At 31.8% G+C, this 22,189-nt stretch overlaps 1 protein-coding gene across 2 annotated transcripts; it reads left to right on the top strand.

Moving 5' to 3' along the window:
* The first annotated feature begins 88 nt into the window (after positions 1-88).
* LOC105784576 (probable aspartyl aminopeptidase) lies at positions 89-1,796 on the top strand. Of its 2 annotated transcripts, none has more exons than XM_012610479.2 (4): positions 89-299; positions 413-668; positions 1,139-1,274; positions 1,352-1,796. In XM_012610479.2, exons 2-4 carry the CDS (start codon positions 440-442, stop codon positions 1,488-1,490), a joined length of 504 nt encoding a protein of 167 aa, XP_012465933.1. In that variant the 5' UTR covers positions 89-299; positions 413-439; the 3' UTR covers positions 1,491-1,796. The 2 variants fall into 2 exon arrangements, with proteins under 2 accessions (XP_012465933.1, XP_012465934.1); XM_012610480.2 differs by having other exon boundaries at positions 93-299; positions 1,360-1,796.
* The last annotated feature ends 20,393 nt before the right edge of the window (positions 1,797-22,189 follow it).

The raw sequence follows: 22,189 nt of genomic DNA on the forward strand, positions 1-22,189 counted from the left end.
CTATGCCAATACACCCCTAATCTGTGAGCCCCACTTAATCCTCCTTTAATTCGTTGTTTGGTTGGTTGTATTGCCATTACGTCCCAAAACTGTTCCTTCCCTAATACACCCGGTCCCGTAATAGGTATTCCCCCCATCCAACGCGGATTAGAGAATCCTTACCTATTTCTTATTTTCGTTTCCTTTTTCTGCCCTCATAGATTTCTGCTTCTCCTTCCATCGGTATTGCAGATGTGTCCTCATTTCTTTTGCTTTCATAACAAATCCTCAACATTATCTTCATCGGAGGCCGTTTTCAGGTAAGAATCTTTGCTTCAACATTGCATTTGGCTTTCTCTGTTTTAATTTTTCTCTCCTTTAGATTTTTTAACATTGTCTTCAACATTTTCCCCTTATTTTGGACATATCACAGAGGGTAGGCCTGTAAGGAGCGAAACCAATGGCAACGATAAGCCGAGCGCAACTGCTGCACCATCCATCAGCCTACTTCTCCAGACTACCCCATTCCCACTCCTCCTTCTCCATCAATTTTCGCCGCCGCAAATTCTCCGTCACTCCTCCTCTCCTCTGCTCCTCCTCCTCTTCCCCCTCAGCATCCACGAATCCGTCCATCGTCGGAGATCTTTTGAATTATCTCAACGAATCCTGGACTCAGTTTCACGCTACAGGTTTGCCAAATATTGGTTCCCTCCATCCGTTTCTTTCAGCTTTTGTTTTAGTATTTGAACATATTACTATTTCTTTGCAACTCCAATCTGTAATTAAATTTATTAGCAATTCTTTGCAAAATATTATTTTTTGTTTTTTTTATTTTTGCTTATTTAGTGATGAAATCTCTAAATTTTAGCATTAGTTTTTCTTTATGTACAAGTAGAGATTACAATATTATGAGCATAAAGATGTTTTCACATAATAATTATCACATCTAGTAGATGAAATGAAACTAATATACAAACTAATCTAGATATAGCCTGCAAAAATTTAATATAAAGTCGAATTAAATTAGTGCATTAAAGGAATCGAACGTGATATATAGGTTCTAAGGCCTACTCTTTGCCATTGAGTGACAATGCCTCGTTGAGAGAAAATCACTAATTATTTGCCTTGGACCAAACTTGTTAAATTTTCTTGTACACAGCTGAAGCAAAACGACAACTAATTGCTGCTGGTTTTCATTTATTAAATGAGAATGATGAGTGGGACCTTAGGCCTGGTGGACGATACTTCTTCACTAGGAACATGTCTTGTTTGGTGGCTTTTGCCGTAGGAGAAAAGTGAGAGGAATATATCTTGAAAATTTTTAATTTAGAACTTTTGGAATTAAAGAAATTTCAAGGGAATTCTGTGTTAGTTTTGCAGGTACATTGTTGGTAATGGCTTTCATGTTATTGCTGCACATACAGACAGTCCTTGTCTCAAACTTATGGAGGTGGTTTATGGCACACTTGGTTCGACAGAGACCTAAGTGTTGCTGGAAGAGTCATTGTTAGGGCTAGTGATGGTTCATTTCTTCACAAGCTTGTCAAAGTAAAGAGACCTCTTCTACGAGTACCCACATTGGCAATTCATCTTAACCGGTTATCTTCTTATTCCTTGAATAACCATTTTAAAATAATGTTATTTTATGTTTGAATATTGTAAATACTTTTAGGGTTTTTTTTAAATAATTAATAATGCCTTTATTGGGATTGGCTAGTGATGATCCTGGTATTTTGTTGTTGAAGTCAACCCTACTTTTACTTTTTACCACCTATTGAAGCAGATAAATTGGATGAGGAGATCATTTTTCTGCTAAAGTTCTTTTTCTTTCTCATCTGTAGTTCATATCATTGTTATTTTTTCTTCCACTGATATCTGTCAATACTTTATCGTTTACCAAATCTCATTCAGCTTAAGAACCTCAAATATGATTCAAATAATACTATATTTGTAAATTACTAATTTAAACTTATTTTAAGTAGCTTATATTATTTTAACAATATGATATTTTAATATAATATTTAATATTTTTTATAGAAAGAAAAAGTAGATAAACTAAAGTAGCCAAGTCTTGGCATGCCTTTCAAAGATGATCTTTGTAACTATTCAATTTTTGTCAATGTTGAAAACTCGGTTCAAAGTTGAATTCTCTAAATTGAATTATCAAAAAGTTGAAAAGATAGTTACAAATCAAATATGAGATTAAGAAATGGAATTACCTAATAATAAAATTGATTAGGCTATGATATAAATAGTACGTGTACTAAATTATAAGGTAATTGAAGCTTTGAGCAAGTCTTTGATTAATAATTTCACATGCCCTTAAAATCAATTATTCCCTAATTCATTTAAGGTTAATGGCCAATATTGATTTGAGCTATTGTATTCCACTAAATGTTTTCATAAATGTTTGTAGCCATTGATTTTTATCATTAAATTTAGTTAATTATGATTATATGCATATATGTAGATATGTGTCTAAGCTAAATGGTAGAGAGAAAACAAAACAGTTATCCATCTTTCTTCTTCATTAAGTCGTACTTAAGGAGAAGGAAAACAAAACCAAGTCCTTCTTCATCTTTCTTCTTCATCTAAGTTAATTATGAAATGTTAATTGTTGAGTTAGATTATATGTTATACATGTTAGAAATGAGGTAATCAAGTTAAGGAAGCTTTGTTGAGTTATTAAGAGCTAAATTGTAAAAAAAAAATAAAGTTGTTGGAAATTAATGCTATGGATTTATAGTTTCAGGTTCCTAATAAATAGATACTGAAGTCGAATTTAGATTCAATCGAGAAACTCAAGTAATCTGAGTGATTTGAATATTAAGGTTAAAAGAGGACTTACTTGTAAAAGCAATTATGCTTGATTATTGACATTATGTTTGTAGAATGTGAATTAATATAATTTTTTAATTTAATTATCGAATGTAGCAGAAGTAGAGCGAATTGTCGAGGATCTATGGCGATAGTGAATGATAGATAACTAAATTGGCTTGTACTCTCATAATTTGTTTTCAGTTTGTAATTTAATAGGTAATTTAATACAATGAAATGATATAGATAAAGAACCTCAAGAAAGGTATGTTAAATTTATTTGATTTTGGTGGCATTGTTACGATGATACATGTGCGTGTATATAAATAGTTGCTTGTGATATAGATTTTGAACATGAAATTCAATGAAAATGATGAATGGTTTGTGTATTTATGTTAAACATGACATTGATGATAAGTATGATTTGAAGTACATCTATACTTGATTACTTGATATGATTGGGATATGTTTGAAATATGAGTATATATGATTATAGGGTAATATTGAGATGGTATCTATATAAGAAATGATTTATTATATGTTTAATGTGTACATGCATATTGATATTGATATCTTAATGTTATTTATGTTGTTATATGATTTAATGATAATTGGTAAAGAAAAATACTCATAAATTCATAAGTATAGTTGGCATGTCATAGGATTCGATTTGATATGTAACACCATTTACCCGAACTCATAATTAAACTTGAGCAAAGAATGCCACGTTTATGAATCAATCACTTCACCAAAATTTAAATTATTCATTCACGTTCCATTCATCATTCAAGCCAATTTAAGGTTATTTAAATGTTCTACCATTTCTAAACTTTCCTTATGACTTGGTTTTGAATGGAGGTTGTTCGAGGTTTTTTTTTAAAGCAAAACAAGAAAATCTTTAGTCATAGCTTGTATATTTCAAGAAAAGAATCTACATATCTTGAGACATTACTCTAGTACTATAGTAATTTTTATTTGAAATTTTCTTGTCTTGAGACAAAAGTGCATATATCTTGATGCATGGCCTTATGGCTATAGTATTTTTAATTCAAAATTGACCTGTTTCAAGACTTTGGCTCTTATGTCTCGAGACCTGGAATAGGGGATCCACAAATGAAGTTGTAAACATTTCATAAACAATATTTAAACATATTTCATTTTCAAACATTTTTTTGTCACTTTTCAAGCTTAAAATTTCACTAGAGCTCAATTTAATCTTCACAAGTTTATTTTAACTTCTCATACATATTAGCAATTCCATCTATTGTATCAACTTCTTAGCATTACAACTTTTCCATTAATTTTCCTCCTCCTCCTCTCTGTTCCACATCCCATATGTACATGCATATATATGAGAATTTTTGCTTTTAGTATAACATGCCTATATGTAATATTAATTAGTTTTTCACTAACAAGACACATATACTCTTAACATAGTTGTCTACTTCAAGAGCAATCACTAAATTATTTATATCTTGGCCTACATAAATCAAAATTAATATTTGCTTATTATTTTTTAAACTAGACTCAATGAACGTTTTGTTGGATCTAGTGCCCTAAGTATAGTATTTTTGTCTAAGTATACTTGTAATTTTTCAAATGGATTAGTTAATAATTTTATTCATGAATTATATTAACACTTTGTATTATTTTCCTCGAACGGGTTTTGCACGCAAAGCAAAATGGAAGCAAATGTTATTCATTGGTTGTCTAATGTTTAACTAATACTAAACGTACGGTATTATGTGGCCAGATCGTAATACGAAAAGACAGCTTATATTAGTAGACGAACCTAAACATGTCCTTAGTCTAATCGTAAATGAAAAAACTAATTGAAAAACTAATACGACTAAAAGCCTTCGACTCCGTAGAGTCTTTTACCACCCTTAAAGGGCTTTCATACTACCAGTAAAGGGCTTTCATAACTATGTGCAAATATTCTCCGTATAGTCTGCTGAACCTCTACAAAACTGAATACCATTAATATTCATTTTGTATAGTTCACCCAAACCTCCACAAATCCTCCTTGTTAATTTGAACACATATGTGTTCCCTTGCAAGGCCGGGGTCGTTCACCAATCTCGATTTGCATTCACATGCCATATAGAAGGCAAAACGTGTAACATATCATATTCTCCGCTCCTTCTCCCATCTCAATCACATTTTGACAAACCTCCACAACTCTGCCTATCATTTATATACATGCATTTCATACACAAGCATTCAACCAATAGTACTATTCATGCATAATACACATTACGCAAAACATTTCTTCTACACCACATGGATAAACTTACAATCCATAATGCATTTTCATATCAACACATAAAAGTCAAAACACATAGACTTTAAGTTCCTAGTTGTTAAAGTAAAAGATCAGAGTGGTTAAGTGCCTATAAAGCATATTGGGACAAACTCCATGATTGCGGATCTGCTTATTATGGGACTACCACCCAAGTTTTTTCATGAGCACACTGCTTATATGGGTGTAATGTCATTTGAGGATATTTAGTTTTAGGGGGAGTTTGTACTTTTTAATGATTTTATGTTATAGACAATTTTCAGTTATTTTAGTTTACTAATATTAGGTTTATTTTCTGCAAAAATAAAGTTTATTTGGTTTATTCACACTCTGATTTTGGTAAGGTTTGATCTCACTAAGGTTTAAGGAGGACCAGTTGGAAATAGACATGTTTAGATCATATTGCATGTAATTTCCATAGTACACATCCATACTTGATTTATGTCATTTGGTTGTGTTAATATACGTGATCAAGGATGGATTTAGTTACGATATATGTAACAAAAGTCGCATTGGTTCTATGTTAACATAATTAATGGAAGAGATTGTTCGGAATACCTTTTTGGATATGATAGTAAAGTTTTGAGCTCATAAGGTTATATAATGACATGTAATTATAGAGTAACTAATATATGTGGTCCAAGTGGGAGATTGTTGGAAAATATGGACATCACATATACAATAAGGGCATGTTTGGTTCGTTGTAATAGAATAAAGTTGTAATGGAATAGAGCTGTAATGGAATAGAGGCGTAATAGTAATTCAATTGTTTGGTTGAATGGAATGGAATAGAACTGTAATAGTATTCTTGTATTTGGTTGAATGGAATGATGTTGTAATAGAATAAGGAAAAAAACTAAAATGACTAGAATACCCTTAGCATAATTTTATTAGGTAGATGATTATTCTTATTGTTATTAAATTTTAATAAGATTATTAATATAAATAATAAATAATTTAATCATATTTTAACATAATTATTATTACATATAATTTAATAAAATATATAATTTATAAAATTCTTAATATTAAATATTCTTATATGAATTTACTAAAATCATAATATATAATACTATAAAATATAATTTAAAATAATTATTATTAAATATAATTTAATAAAAATATATAATTTAATAATTCTTAATATTAAATATTCTTATATGAATTTACTAAAATCATAATATATAATACTATAAAAATAATATATAATCTACTTTATTATTTTTAAACTGTAATACATATTTAATGTGCTAAAATATCATTAGTGAAACAAATAATTTAATTATTCTACAATAAAAAATATTAGCAGTAATAAATAACTTGAGAATTATATTCGCATAAACATAATATTCATATATTAACAAAAGGTTACATGAAATTCATGAAATTCTATGTTATAATCTATATGTTATACAGTTTTACAACATCAAAAAGTTTAGAACATTGTAATGACATACCATCCCAAATATTACAAATAGAAAAAGTTACGAAAATATCATCAACAGAACCATGATTTTTAATGGTCAGCAAGAAATCTTTTGACCCATTCCAACCGCATATTAGAAGGTGAACTAAAGAAAATGAGCATTTGTGTTGGGTGATTTGGAATTTTTCTCAATGCTCGATAGCGCTCATCCAAAGTTAAACCTTCTATTTCACATAAGGTTGGATATAAATTTATAGCTTTTTCTTGGATGATCTGGAATTCTTCTGACTTTCGCTGAACTACCACATCGAAGGCAATACTCCTACTGATTTGTTCACCAATGGCCCGCATGTTTTCCGCCAATAAAGTGGCAGCATCATGAAATGAAGAAGAAATATGATCACTTGCATCAGAATTCTTTTTTTTTCTTCTTTGAAGATGTGGAACCCCCTTGGTTTCTATCTGGTTGCGGTTCCGTAGTAGAAACATCCATGTCATCCAAAGAGACATCAGCTTCGCAGTCATAGAATTCGTTTATTTCTTCATTAATATCTGTAGTAGGTATATCCTGAACATTTATTTCTTCAATAACATCAGCGGCTGTTTGAGCATCTTTTCCAGTCGCTCGATATCTTGTGTAAATGGTAGTAAATTGGTCATAGTAAGGGAAACTACGATGTCTATATTGACCGACTTCTTTATGACTCTATAAAAATGAGGAAATCATATTAGTTATAAGTTTGGTAAAAATAAGATAATAAAGACTTGAAATAATTCTTACATTTAAATAAGAGTTCCAAACCGCATCTTCAGCAACAACGAGCTGCCTATGCTCATCCCAACCAAAACCGCTATTGTTTTGGCCATTAAGCATGTCATACACGATTGACCAATCCCTTTTTAGTAACCTAATCCTCGATTCAATATTAGGTCTAGCCTTCAACATTGCATTGGGCAAAGCCTTTTCTAACATTTTTTCCAACTCATTTAAATAACCGGCTTTGAACCCCGTATCAGCATTAAAGGTTCCAACATTGTGCAAGTCCACCATACAGGAAACTAATGCTGCATCTTCTTCTGGAACCCATTTCCTTTTGCTTCCTCAAGAAGCTTGGGAAGAAACATTTGATTCTGAAAACCTGACATAATTATCTTAAGAAAAAAAACAAATTAAAATTAAGTTTAATATCACGAATCAAAAGGTGAACACTTTATAAAATTAAAATTAAGTTCAATATCATGAATCAAAAGCTCAACACATTATAAAATTATAACACATGATGAATGAAAAGAAATTAAATTATAATTCAACAAGTTTAGTACAATACAAAAAACAATTCAAACACCACCAAAGTTTCACAAACTAGATACATAAAATAACATAAACAAATTAACTCCAACTCATTTTGTTCCTAAACCTAACTAATTTCTAGATGATTGCCATTCATCGAACATTTGGTTGGCTAGTTCCATCGTCCAAGTAGCCCATGCATCCGATGGATGAATATTTATGATATTTGGTTCATCGTCATCTACCACATTACTAGGTGATCCTTCTCCCACCTCCGCTTCAATAGGATCAATACTCATATGGGTTCGAATAAAATTATGGAGCAAACAATATGCAATAATGATTCTATTGTGCACCCTTACAGGATAGAATGATGGACTCCTAAGTATTCCCCATCTAAGTTTTAATAACCTAAAGTATCTTTCAATAACATTACGTGCTAAGGCATGTTTCATATTAAAAAATTCTTCTGGAGTACTTGGATAATAACCCTGACACCACTCATTCAAATGATATCATTGTCCTCTATAAGGTGTAAGAAATCCCTCACAATTTTTGTATCCAGCATCAACTAGATAATAACAATCTATAAAAAAACTTTTTTAAAATGATTAATTCCTCAAAAATGTTTGATCTTAATGAATAATTCAAAGTCCTCTAACTTTCCACTTTACCATGAGGAACTTTTAGTCCATGTCTCCTACTAATGACATCTCGAAGAACAGGTCCATTAGCAACAGAACCTTCCCAACCAGGAAGAATGTAAACAAATTGCATATCAGGTGTAAAAACACCTAGCATATTTGTTGCTATGTCACCTTTTCGCGTTCGATATCTAGGTTTATCAACTGTTGGAACCCTAATCTTGATATGGGTTCCATCAAGAGCACCTAAGCAATTCTATATCACATGTTATAAAACCTTGAGTTAGGATACTAAATTTAAATCTAAATCAACTAAATTATGTACAAGCTATATATAAAACTCAGTCCAATACCTTAAACCATTTCCACCTTGTGTCTGAAGAATTAGTTGTAATTGGCTCTGCCTTTTTAAATAACACATCTTGTAAGCATATGACAGCATTTAAAACACTATGAAATGATCTGCTAACAGTTTCCCCGAACCTATTAAAGTGATACTTGATAACTTGATTTTTAAGGTGATGGGAACTGATATGTAAAAACATTACCACTAGCTCATCAACAAGCATGTTCCTTGACGACTTCAATCCCCCTAACATTTGTAACATCTCACATAGTTTAAAAAAGGCAATTCTATTCATCCTAACTTGTTCAATACAGGTCTCGTCACTAGCATATATAAGCCTTTTCACATAATCCCGTTTTGCATAAAAATCTAAAATATAGGACTTAATCTTTGGTTTATAAGTTTGTAGGCTATGACTGGCACCCAATGTAAGTAAGAACCAACTCGCAGTTCTACAGATTTGCAACCATATTGTCAATGCAATACCAATTCTTTTACGCCTCACACTTTGTGCAACTAAAACAGACGAGCCATTACTGCAAGATATTAATGTGTTATATATCTTCAAATCGTAGTAAAAGGTTCACATTTCTCCAATCATAATTTCAATAACAGTAAAATAAAATTAAATAATTTAATTGCCAAAGAACTTGCAGTGATTGTGTGAATACAAGACGCTCAACTGTGGGTGGAGGAAGCAATCAAACAAGCCAAAGAAGAAGAGGAAGCAATAACACACTATCAAAGAAAAATGAACAATACAAATTTAGAATCTTTACGAAGCAAAAAATAAAAATTAAAATTATCTTTGCAACTTGAAAATAATTTCTTTATCAAATTAGTTGTCATGATATAAAAGCACTTTAGGCCTCGATAATACAATCACAGATGGCATGCCTTAGTCTATTAACCAAAACCTTATGTAGAATTAGACTATCCTTGTGAGGTGAACAAATTTTGAAAATAGTCTAGAGCAATTTGCATAAATTCTTCGTCTTCAAAATCTTTGATCATGTTATTATGTTGATGCTTTGTAGGTACATGTATAATTGAGCTAAAATTAAAATTTCATCTATATATTGAATTAAAATTAAAATTATAATTATACAATTGCACCAAAATAAATTTTTAAATCACATTCTACATCAAATTAAAATTTAATGTAATTTTAAATTTTATTTGAAATTTTGTTGTCACTAGCATTTATTCTTAATATTCATTACGCTTAATTAAAACAATATTTTGTTAATTAAAACAATTAAAGACTTTGTAATTATTAAACGGTATTTAATAATTAAATATATACTTTAATTATTTTTATTTTAATAAATTGGAATATTAAAATAAAAATATTAAAAATAAAAATAATTTAATTTAATTAATTTTAAATATATAATTTAATTATTTTTATGCATTTAATTATTTTATTTTAACAAATGCATTATTTAATAAATTGGAATATTAAAAATAAAAATATCCAAACTTTACTTGAATTACAAAAATAAACAAATGCATTATTTAGTAAATTGAAAACAATTGCATAAAACCAATCCATAATAATAAAATTAAAACTTGAATAATAATTGAAAATAATAGTTAAAATTAAAATAATAAAAATAAACTGCTTTTGCACTAACTATTACAATAGTCACTCAAAACTGATTTGCACTAACTATTACAACCACCTTAGTCAACTAAACAAATAATCGAACAAGAAATGAAACAAAGAAGCTAGTCAAAACACTAGTTGCGCATATTCTCAGTAGAAATCAAGTCTTAAAACTTGATCAATCCCAATTAATCATCTGCTAACAGTTTGACTTCCATGCTTATCAAACAGTTTACTAGTGTTTAGTAGTGTAGATATAAAGCAATATGACTATTCTTGATTAAAACAGTTTACTAGTAACCAACAAAGAAATCAAAGTTGTTACGTTTTCATTGAATTGGTTCAATGTTCTAATGGATATAAGAGCCCTGGCCCTAATGGATATATGACTACTTCAAAATTGGTTCAATGTTGGCTGCTTTTAATGTCACTTTGGTGCTTAAATGCCTTAACCCAATCTCTATAAAAGAGTTTCGACCAATATCATACCATTTTGTATTTTATGTGTATAACCATGATTCATGCTAATAGAATTCAAGCTCATCTTCCAGAGGTTGTTAACAAGAACCAAAATGGTTTTTCATCCCTAACATACAGGTGAACAGCCATGTGAACAGCCATATGGAGGTAGGATCTTCCAAATATATAGGAAAGTAATAGAAAAAAATTTAGCATGCCTGTGCTGGAAATACAAGTGATGACAGAAATTAAGGGTAAGTTTTGATATTATCACTGAAGATCATGTCTGAGCATCATGGAATTCCCCATGACCAACCTCTTCATCAATCCAAATAACTTGTACACACAAATAAACAAGTCACATATAAATGCTTTATTATATGTGATTCAGTTCAAATCATCAACTAATTGCAGGTAAATGATTCCCATGGATGCTAAAAACAGAGACTTTAATCTTTTCATAAATTCTACAAGGAAACCTCTCAAAGTCTAAACCACCCGGCATGGACTTTGATGTTAATATGTCTGCTTTATGCCAGAAATAAGAGGAAAATATAAACTACCATTTCGTGTATTATAAGATACCAGTAAAAAAACTAGTCATTTACAAGGTACACAATACAAAGAACAGACGAGCATGCAAATTCTGAAATTCAATCTCAATCTGATTTGGGCAAAACCCAAATGTTATACATTTAAAGACCTTAGAAAGTAGAGAGAACCAGTCAAATAATCATGAAGAAAACGCCAAATGTAACATCCTAATTTTGGGCCTAGTCGGAACAGTGGTTTCGGGACAACAAATTTGATGAGGAAAAAAATTATTTTATTATATTTTTATGGTCTACGGTTTCACAAAATGATTACATGAAAATTTTGTTCGAAAATTTCGACGTTTGGGCACTCAATTTAGTCAAAAGGACTAAATTGTAAAAAGTGCAAAAGTTGAGTTCTACATGTTAGAGGTGTCCAATTGTTATGAAATTTTAAATTGGAGGTCCTTATATGGTAATTAGACCATTGGTTAAGTTGGTAGAGAAAAATTGACATGGTTAGATATGTTTCCAAAGTTTTTCATTAATGGCATTTTGGTCATTTAGTTATTAAAATGAATTAAAAACAAAATTAAAAGCCAAATTTTGTCCATCTTCAACCCATGGCTGAATTTCACAAGGGGAAACCATGGCTAGGGTTTTTCAAGCTTCCAAGCTGGATTATCAAGAAGAACAAAATTCAGAGTTAGACTGGGGAAAGAAAAAGATTAAGGACTAAAGTGCTAGATTTGATCATATTTTCTACCGAGGTAAGTTTACGGTAAATAAATGAAATATTTTGATAATTATTATTAATGTTGTTATTTTTCAACAATTATGTATTTATTTCATGAAAATATCTAATGTTAACTCAAATATGAGATGACAGAGAATCAGTGTTAAAAGGCCCCGTTGAAACATGAGGAATGTATTGGCTACAAATGTCATGACATTTGGGTAAAGAGATCCTATGTGAGATCATGTCTGGGACATGGAATTGGCATCATTGAGATTATGAGAGGTCCCATGTAAGACCATGTTTGGGACATGGCGTTGGCACCGAGATGAGAGGTATGTAAGACCATGTTTGGGACATGGCGTTGGCACCAAGATAAGAGGTCCCCCGTAAGACCATGTATGGGACATGGCATGGGCACCTATATGAGAACTCTCATGTAAGACCATATCTGGGATATGGCATTGGCAGTACAAGAAATATCCCATGTAAGACTATGTCTGGGACATAGCTTTGGCATGTTATATTCAGACAGGAGACCGAGTATCCTTAGTATTCCAAGTGATTCAACAGGCTAATAAATAGATGATGTTACATGAAAGTTCAGGTAAAAGCCTAATAGACAAGTTCAGGTGAGTTAATAAGATTAAAAGTATCTCAATTATTAGTTGAGAATAGAAATTTCAGCAACGAAGGAGTAAGTTAAGCAAGCAAGAATGTAAACGAGTAAGAGAGTAAGTAAAGAAGAAAGTAAAGATCTTAATGCTTAATAAAAATTTAAGAATATAATGGTTCATGATAAATGTTGTTATTTATTTACTTGTAAACTTACTAAGCTTTAAGCTTATTTCTTTTATTTCTTTTTCTTTCATATAGTATTATCAAGTATAGTCGGGATATTGAAGACGTCGGAGAGCGTTCACACTATCAACCACCACAACTAGGTATTTTAAGACGATAAATGTTTTGAGCTATGGCATGTATAGGGACTTGGTCATTTTGATTGTATATTCTTAAGATATGACCAAAAAATGATATGTAAATATTTGATGATGAATAGTTATTAAAATGGATAAGTATGAAGGTGTTTGTTGTTACAAATGTCTAGGTGATAAATTATGCATAGAAATCATGAAAAAGTAAAAATTGGTAGTGAATCAGTTTTGACACAGCAGTAGTGACGTATATTTGAAAAATCACCAAGGATAGTAGAAAATGAATTAGAGGGTGGATGAGATATATAATTAAAGCTTATTGAGTCTATTTTCATAGCAAAATAACAGTGTAGATAAAGGAATTATGTATTCTGAGATATTTGCATTTTAGTTAGACAAGGTCAAAGTGGTTTTCGGAATCCCCTGTTCTGACTTTAGGAAATCATTAAAAATTGTACAAAAATATTTATGAGTTGTAATTTATATGTAGAAACAAGTGAGAACACCATATGAAGTCTGTACAATGAGATAATTGAATTTTAGTGACGAGAGGTCAGGACAGTCGATTAGTGAAACAAGGGAGACTTTAACTAATAAACTGTACTAACTGGCTAAACCAAAAATTCTAAAAAATTTATGGTAAAAAGATATATGAGTCTATTTTCAGGGAAATTTTACGGATCTAAATTTTGAGTTTCATAGCTCGAGTTATAATTGATTTAGTGAATACTGTGCAGGTGGACAGCCTTATTATGAACAGTGAAATAACTTTTAAAAGTAAATTTTTATGCCTCGAACTTTTAAGTTAAGTCAAATAATGCCTTATGCTCAACTCCGGCAACGGTTTCGGGTAAGGGGTGTTACATTTTATTGATAAATTTTTTTCCTCATCGGATTTGTGGTCCCAAAACCACTGTTCCGACTAGGCCTAAAATCAGGATGTTACACCAAATGCCGAGTATATAAATACTAAATGAATAGATTAATCCAGGACACAAAAACAAATAAATCTGATATTTTTTTATCATCCAAGGGATTAACAAGGAGTGAATTTGCAATTGTGATTCTAACTTAATTGGCTTAGCTTCCATTGATAAGGCAGTGACACTCGGGTTAATGAGGACTGAATTCGTAATGGTGATTCTATCTTATTTGGCTTAGCTTCCTTTGGTAAGACAGCAACACTCGAAACTTGCATGAGTAGAAAGATAATAGACTATATTAACCCAACCGGTGTAATCAGCTAAGCTTCAAGTGTCATTTTCCCTTATTTGGAAAACAGACAATCATAGCTGAATTGAAATTCTACATTACTTGAAGCCTCAACCTACAATCTGTACCAATTTCTTAACTCATTCAACCTATGTTACTTGGATTCGTGTGTGAGAGTCAGATTGGGTATATTCCAACAGGAGTATGCCCACTTCCCCCCAAAGTTTTTCCATGTATTTGAATAGTCATTGAAGGATTATATCCCCATACCCATATCCCGATATTTTTCGGATACAAATGCTTCTAACAAAATGAAGAATCTGAGCAACATAAAATCTAACAAAAACCATCTTCATTCTACTTGAAGACCAATAGGCATCAGTTGTAAGAGTTGGCTCTTTCCTAGCTACCTTCAAATAGCCTTAACTTAGCAACACAAACTTTGTCAAAAAGTTTAATTGACAACAAAAGTATCAGTTTCATAAAAGAATAAAGGGAAACCAAAGTGCCTTATCAACAGAATCAGTCAAACATGAAATAGAATAAACAAGTAATAGAACCACATTGAAAAAAATTTCATCTGTTCAATCGAACATGCAATAGAATCAGTCAAAGAAAAGCCGAATGAAAATCATAAGAAAGGTATCAAAATTAGGAGAACAAAAAACAAATATTCCAAATTTGAGCAAAAGCAAAACTACCTGTAAAATAAACAGGGAAAGAGTGCGACCTGCTAAAAGAGTGATGGTAACGACCTGTCACTCAAAACTAAAGAGTTAGAAAATGGAGAAAAGAAAAACGAAATCGATTTTACAGAAAAGAAAAGAAAAGAAAAGAAAAGAAAAATAGGGAAAGAGTGCGAGCATTTTTCGTTCTTGATAAAATGGAAAAAAGAAAAGAAACGTAAATAGAAGAAAAGAAAAGTACAAGAAGAAGAAGCAGAAATCAATGGAAGGGAAAAAAATTACCCCTGCAATATCGATGGAAGAAGAAGCAGAAATCGATGAGGGCAGAAAATGGAATAGAAAATAAGAAACGAGTGAGGAATCCCTAATCGGGGCTGAATGGGGGGAATGGCTATTACAGCCAATGGGGGTAATCGGGACGGAACTGATTCGGGCCGTAATAGCATTACAACCAACCAAACGCCCGTTTGGTGGTGGGCCCGCAGAATAGGGGGAATGCATTCCTATTCCCCCCAACCAAACATGTCCTAAGGGTAATTACATGTTTTTATTTACTATCATAATAAGTTAGCCCAAATTAAAAATGATCTAATTTAATTAAGGTTTATTGGGCTTTAATTATTAAACAAAGTATTGGTCAAATATGTGTAGATACTCTAGTAACTAATTTCTAATTAGTGATGGACGAATTAGAAATTAGGGTTAATGTGCAAAAGTTATATATTAGGGTTATGGACCCCAAATTGCACACAAGATAACTTTTCTAATATCCCATCCTTGGGAAAGAGAGAGCAAATATTCTCTGAATTTCTTATGTGCTAATTTAGAAGATCAAAAGCTCGAGATTCGTAGATTTCAAGAAATCGGTGAATTCAAGTACGCTTTCTCATCTAGCTTTGTTCTTGATGATTTGACATGATAGATACTAGTTTACAGTTTTAATTTTATATTAGATCTTGTTTTTACGGTTCCAACAGAGGTGACAAACAGGTGAACTTGGATCGGGTTTTCTCCAGATTTAGATTTTTTCGGGCTCAAATTTTCTTCGGTTCATTCAGGTGTAATCTTTTTCCAGGCTCAATTTTTTTCGAATTCGGGCTCGGATCAAACCGGACGAGGTCTAACAGGTTCAAATAGTCTTAAATTTTCTAAGTTATAAATATTTCAATTTCGAATAGATAATATAATTCATTTTACTTTTATACTATAATAATGCAATTCAAGTTTGCCTTATAAAAAAAACATAAATTATATATATATTTAATAGAGTTGTTTTATATAAAATAATTAAATTGCTAATTGTATGTAAAATTTATTATTATTTGATTTGTTAATGAATTGATGAAAATATCTTTTATTGTTTATTAATTATTATTATTATATTATATTGACAATTGAACAACTTTTATCTTTTTATTCAATTTATAAACCTAATACTCCTATTCTAAAATACTTATTCCAAAGCCCAAATATAACTCAAACCCAAATAATATACTCGTTATTATCCAAAATTAAAATAAATTAATTATAGCCCAAATCTCAAGTGTAAAATAAAAAGAAATTAAACTAATACCCAAATACAATTTATAAAATTTAAAACTCAATTCAAAATTTAATTTAATAAAAATAATATTTTATTAAGATATTAAATTTTTATAATATTTTATTTATAGCTTTTCTTAACATTTAATCTTATAGAAATTATACTATGTTGTATTAACTTTTAAATTTATTGTCGCAAAATGTAAATTCAAATAGTAATCAAATAGTAATTTAAATGTTATGTTAATAAAATTTTAAAACTTGTTATTAAATTTTTAATGTTTGATATAGTATATTGGATAAATTTGTTAAGCCCAACTAGACTTAAATGAATTAAAGTAAATTAAAAAATTAAAAATAGATGAAAGGTTATCTCGACATGTTGAGATTCTGTTAGTGTATTTGAGTATATTTCATACGCATTTTTCCACATATATTAGGGCATAAAATCCATAGGAATTAACATCAAATTATTTTGTAGGGTTGAGTATTCGATCAAGCCAAGTCAAATCGAGTCAAAAAATTTCGAGTCAAGTCAAATCGAGTTAACGGATCCTATTATTTATATTCAATGTTGTTACATGGACCGATTATTTAACTAGTAGGCAAAGTACAATATTATTTAACTACATAAACAATATAATAGTTTTGCCTTTTGTTGAAAGGTTAGTTAGTTGTTAGTTGTTTAGTGTTTAGTTGGTAGCTTAAACTAGAAATTGTTAGTTGGTTAACTAGTTAGGGACTGAATTAAAGTTGTATAAAAAGTGGCATGACTGTAAGTTAAAATAGACCTTTTTCCTAATAAATAGAAGTTGTTTTCAGATTACTTTTCCCATTTTCTATTTCATGCCCTAATTGTTTTGGATCTCAGACCAAATCGTGCGGAGATCACCATCGGCCTGTCATGGCTCAACGGCAGCCACCGGTGGTCTCAACATGGTATCAGAGCCACCAGTGATTGGCTTTCTTCGGCAGTTGTGTCTCTTCTTCAACCTTTGTTTGGTAGTGTCTGTCGCCAGGACAGTTCTCCTCGGTTGTCAGCTTTTTTGCTTCTTTACTGTTGGTCTTTTCTACTTGAGGGAGAATGGTAACTCCATCAGATTTCAATGTTGATTTCAACCATTCGTTGTACTTGCATCCATAAAATACTCTAAGTACACAGTTAGTCTCTTATCATCTTCTTGGGTTTGAGAATTACACTGTTTGGAGCCAAGCTATGCGAATAGCATTGTTGGCAAAAAATAAGCTAGGTCTTGTCGATGGTACTTATTCTAGAGACTCAGTACTAGTTGAATTGCATCCGTAATGGGATCGATGCAATGCCATTGTGTTTTCTTGGATTTTAAACACTGTTAGCAAGGTTCTTTCGGTAGAGGTTGTCTTTGCTTCAAGTGTTGAGGTAGTTTGGATAGACCTTGGTGAACATTTCAACAAGGTCGATGGCTCTCAAATTTCTTCTTGCATCATGAGGTTGCCTCCCATTGTCAAGGTATTATGTCTATATCTATGTATTTCACTAAATTGAAACTATTATGGGACGAGTATGTTGTGCTGATTCCTTTTTCCTCTTGTGGTTGTTGTGGACACTTAAAACAGAAGCTGACCATATTGTGGAACAATTATTGTTCCAAGTTTTGATCGGTCTAAATGATACCTATGGCGCTGTTAGGAGTTAAATTTTGCTAATAACCCCATTGTCTACCGTTAATCAGGCATATTAAATATTGGTGCATGAAGAGTCTCAAAGACTTCATGCTCCAGGACCAGTAGCCTTGGATCCAACATTGGTGTATTCAGCTGTTGTGACTCACAAGAAGCAGTTTAATGTTGTTTGTGATGATTGCAAAATCAAGGGACAGAAAAGGGAGAGTTGCTACAAACTAATTAGGTACCCTTCTGATTTTAAGTTAACTAGGAAAAAGGTAAATAATTCAACTGGCTCTATAAATAGTGTGGTTTCATTTGAATCTGTAGGTGAGGCTGTTGAAGTTGGTTCATCGAGTGCTCCTTAAGTGCAAGCACTAGTACCCATACCAGCTCAATATCAACAACAATAGAATTTGTTAAGCAAAGACACTTCGTCGGTACTTGTTACGAGTTTGGCAGAAATTATCTTGGCAGGTATGGTCTTACCTTGTGAATGGATTCTGGACACTGGTGCCATAGACCATATGCTATCCAACTTTCATTGTTTGGAATCTGTTGTTCCATGTAGATCTCCATCTTGTGTTTACTTACTTACCGGATCATCTTCGCTAATCACACACATTAGTTCTTGCACTGTTTCTCCTAGTATTAAATTAGCCAATGTGTTGTATATACCAGACTTTTGTTACAATTTACTTTCAGTTTCTAAACTCACTAAAGACCTACATTGTTCTATTTCCTTTTATCCTAATTTTTACATATTTGAGGACCTCTCAAGTGGCAAGATACTAGGGATTGGTAAAGAATAGGGTGCTCTATACATCCTTCGGCCTTCTCAACCTACTTCTTTATCAAGTTTAGCATTAACCAAGGGCAACATTTCATTTTACACAACTGCTACTACTGATTCATCCTTACTTTGGCATTTCTGGCTTGGTCATGCTTTTATTTCGAGGTTGAGTAGAGTGCCATTTCAACCATGTAATTTTTCGGATAGTACTCCTGTACTTTAGTGTTATGTTTGTCCTTTAGCTAAGTAAACTAGATTGCCCTTTCCAATAAGCAAAACTCAGGTTGAGGCAGTGTTTTCTCTTATTCATTTAAACTTGAAGTAGATCGAGCTTTGTAATTTTAGTCTAACTTACCTAGCAAGTTTTGGGGTGAATGTGTCCTAGCAGTCTGTTTTCTTATTAATCGTTTACCCATACCACTTTTAGGTTGGAAAAGTCCTTTTGAGGTTTTCTATAAAAAAATCACCCAATCTCTCGTGTTTAAAAGTGTTTGCTTATGTTTGCTATGCTACCATGCCTTATAACCGTGAAAAATTTTTACCAAGAGCGATACCATCGGTTTTCATGGGATATTCTACTGCCCAAAAGGGATACATTATGTTCAACCTCACCACAAAAAGTTATTTTGTAAGTCAGGATGTCATTTTTCATGAAACAATTTTTCCTTTTAAACTTCCTATCCATTCTATTTTTTTCTTCCCTACAACAGATAGTAATACTTTTCTTGAGCTTGGTACTTCATTTTCTTTTTCACCTAATAACCTGCCTTTACCACCTGATTCTTCACCTATCCCACCTAATTCTCCATCACCTCATTCCTCATCTGTACCACTTGTTTCATCATTTTCTAAGTCACCCATTGTGTCAATGACATCTACACCTATGTTACGTTGCACTTCCCGCCTTCCTAAACAACCATAATGGATGAAAGACCATGTTTGCTCTAACCAATCTACTGCTGCACTTGAATTAGGTCAATATGCTATTTGCAAATTTTATTCTACTTCTCATTTACCATATCATACCTATTTTTTGCTAATGTTTCTTCTGTCACTGAACCCCAAACATATCAATAGGCCATTTTGGATTCAAGATGTATTGATGCTATGAAACAGGAAATTCGAGCTTTGGAAGAAAATGACACATAGGAAGTGGTGTCGTTGTCATAAGGTAAGGTTCCTATTGGCTGTAAATGGGTTTATAAGGTGAAGTATAGATCTGATGGCTCATTTGAACGGTTTAAGGCTCGGCTTGTTGGTAAAGGTTATCAGCAGAAAGCTTGTAACACCCCTAACCCATCTCTGTTGTCGGATTAGGGTTACAGAGTATTACTACACAATCAAAACTATATAAATATATTGTCATTCAATATTATAATCACATAATAAAATATTCATACGCATGCATATTATCACTAAATCAAGCACTCGAGGCCCTAAAAATAACTTATAAAAAATTTGGGACCAATTTGAAACAGTTTGGAAAATTTAGGAAAAAGATGAAAAATTTGCAAAATAGGGGTCACACGGCCACGTGCCTCATACGACTGAGACACATGACCGTGTCTCAGGCCTTGTAACAATCCAACTATGGACACATGGCCGTCTCTTAGCCCGTGACCTCACTCGTGTAACTCTCTGAGTAGGGTCACATGACCGTGTCACACGCCCTTACGCCAGATCGTGTAACTCGCTAAGTTGCCCCACATGCCAATGTACCAGGTCGTGTGTTAGGCTGTGTAACTCACTAACTTGCACCCCAATGAAATTATCAGATGATATATGGTTGTGTCACTAGGCCGTGCACCTCACATGGCTGAGACACATGCCCGCGTCTTAGGTCGTGTGGACCTAAAATGAACCTTAAACAACAAGTTTACCATTTCAAGCTTAATTGGAATTTAAGTAATCCATTTTCCAGCCAAAAGACCTATTCAAAGTGACATTAAATAAGCCAAAAACATGCCAAATCAACATCCTAAGTGCCTAACCAATGTATACTCATAGATACCACAAGTATATACAATTACAAATTAAAATGAATTATCAATCACAACTTATCAATTCATAAAATTTAACACCTAACCAATGTACCTATCATAGGCACCTCAATCACAACATTGCATTAATGCATATCATTCATTTTTGCATCAAAACATCTTACCTCATTCTCATATATACCATATAAGTTAATTATTTGCATTTAATATCATACTAAACATTTTACATATCCAAAACAATCGTAATGACATACAAGTCTATTACATGCCATATATTCCAAAAAACTACCGAGAATAAGTGGATAGTGTGACTTGGATGCTGATCCGACCGTTTAACCTTCAAAGTATCTACAAGAACAGAAAATAACACAAGTAAGCTCATTGAAGCTTAGTAAGTTCGACGTACTAAAACAATAAATCTTATTGAAGTAAGTAGAATAAATCAAATAATAATACCATATGTGTTCTCTGTTAGCCATAACCCCAACGGTGAATTGTAAAATTCAATTCAAAACTCAAATATATGACAAATCCATCAAAATTACTAAACAAGTTACCTTACCGATATTTTCAATCTAATAAATGACTTACGAATAAGAGTACATCGATAATCCAACTGAAACACACTAGATGCTCATAAGAGCTAATCCATCCGAAACATACCGATGGCTCCGAAGATGTAACACCCCAAACCCGGTCTAAACGTTATGACCGAATCTGGTGATGTCACATTGTAACACCCCTTACCCGTATTCGACACCGGAATAGGGTACGAGGCATTACTAGAAGACATACATTTGCATACGTATTAAACCAAGTTACAAAATTTCATCCGAATTAAAACTTTTAAATTATTAACGTGCTTTTATAATTCTTTACAACATGTCCTCGAAATATTATATTCATAACAAATAGGGCCTACGAGACCCAATATTTACTCATGTAATTCAAAGCTTCATTTCCATTTCATTCAATTTACAATTTCTCATGTTCACAATTCAAATCAATTTCTCAATCCAATATATATATTTCAATCATCTATGAATATAATTTAAGTTACATGAACTTACCAGGCTAAATTGTAAATACCAAAATTTAGGGACATTTTGGTAATTTTCTATTTTCCTCAATTTCCACCCAATCTTGATATAAATTAATATTTCATTGAATTTATTAATTTAATTAATAAAAAATTCATTTCATGCAATTTGGTCACTTTTTGACATTTTACCAAT

Source organism: Gossypium raimondii, chromosome 13, assembly GCF_025698545.1.
Source record: "Gossypium raimondii isolate GPD5lz chromosome 13, ASM2569854v1, whole genome shotgun sequence".
In the NCBI taxonomy this organism is placed as follows: Eukaryota; Viridiplantae; Streptophyta; class Magnoliopsida; order Malvales; family Malvaceae; genus Gossypium; species Gossypium raimondii.

Coding starts and splice junctions, on each gene's coding strand:
- LOC105784576 (XM_012610479.2), top strand. CDS start 440: ATGGCAACGATAAGCCGAGCGCAACTGCTGCACCATCCATCAGCCTAC. Junction 669..1,138: donor GACTCAGTTTCACGCTACAG/GTTTGCCAAATA, acceptor TCTTGTACACAG/CTGAAGCAAAACGACAACTA. Junction 1,275..1,351: donor GCTTTTGCCGTAGGAGAAAA/GTGAGAGGAATA, acceptor ATTCTGTGTTAG/TTTTGCAGGTACATTGTTGG.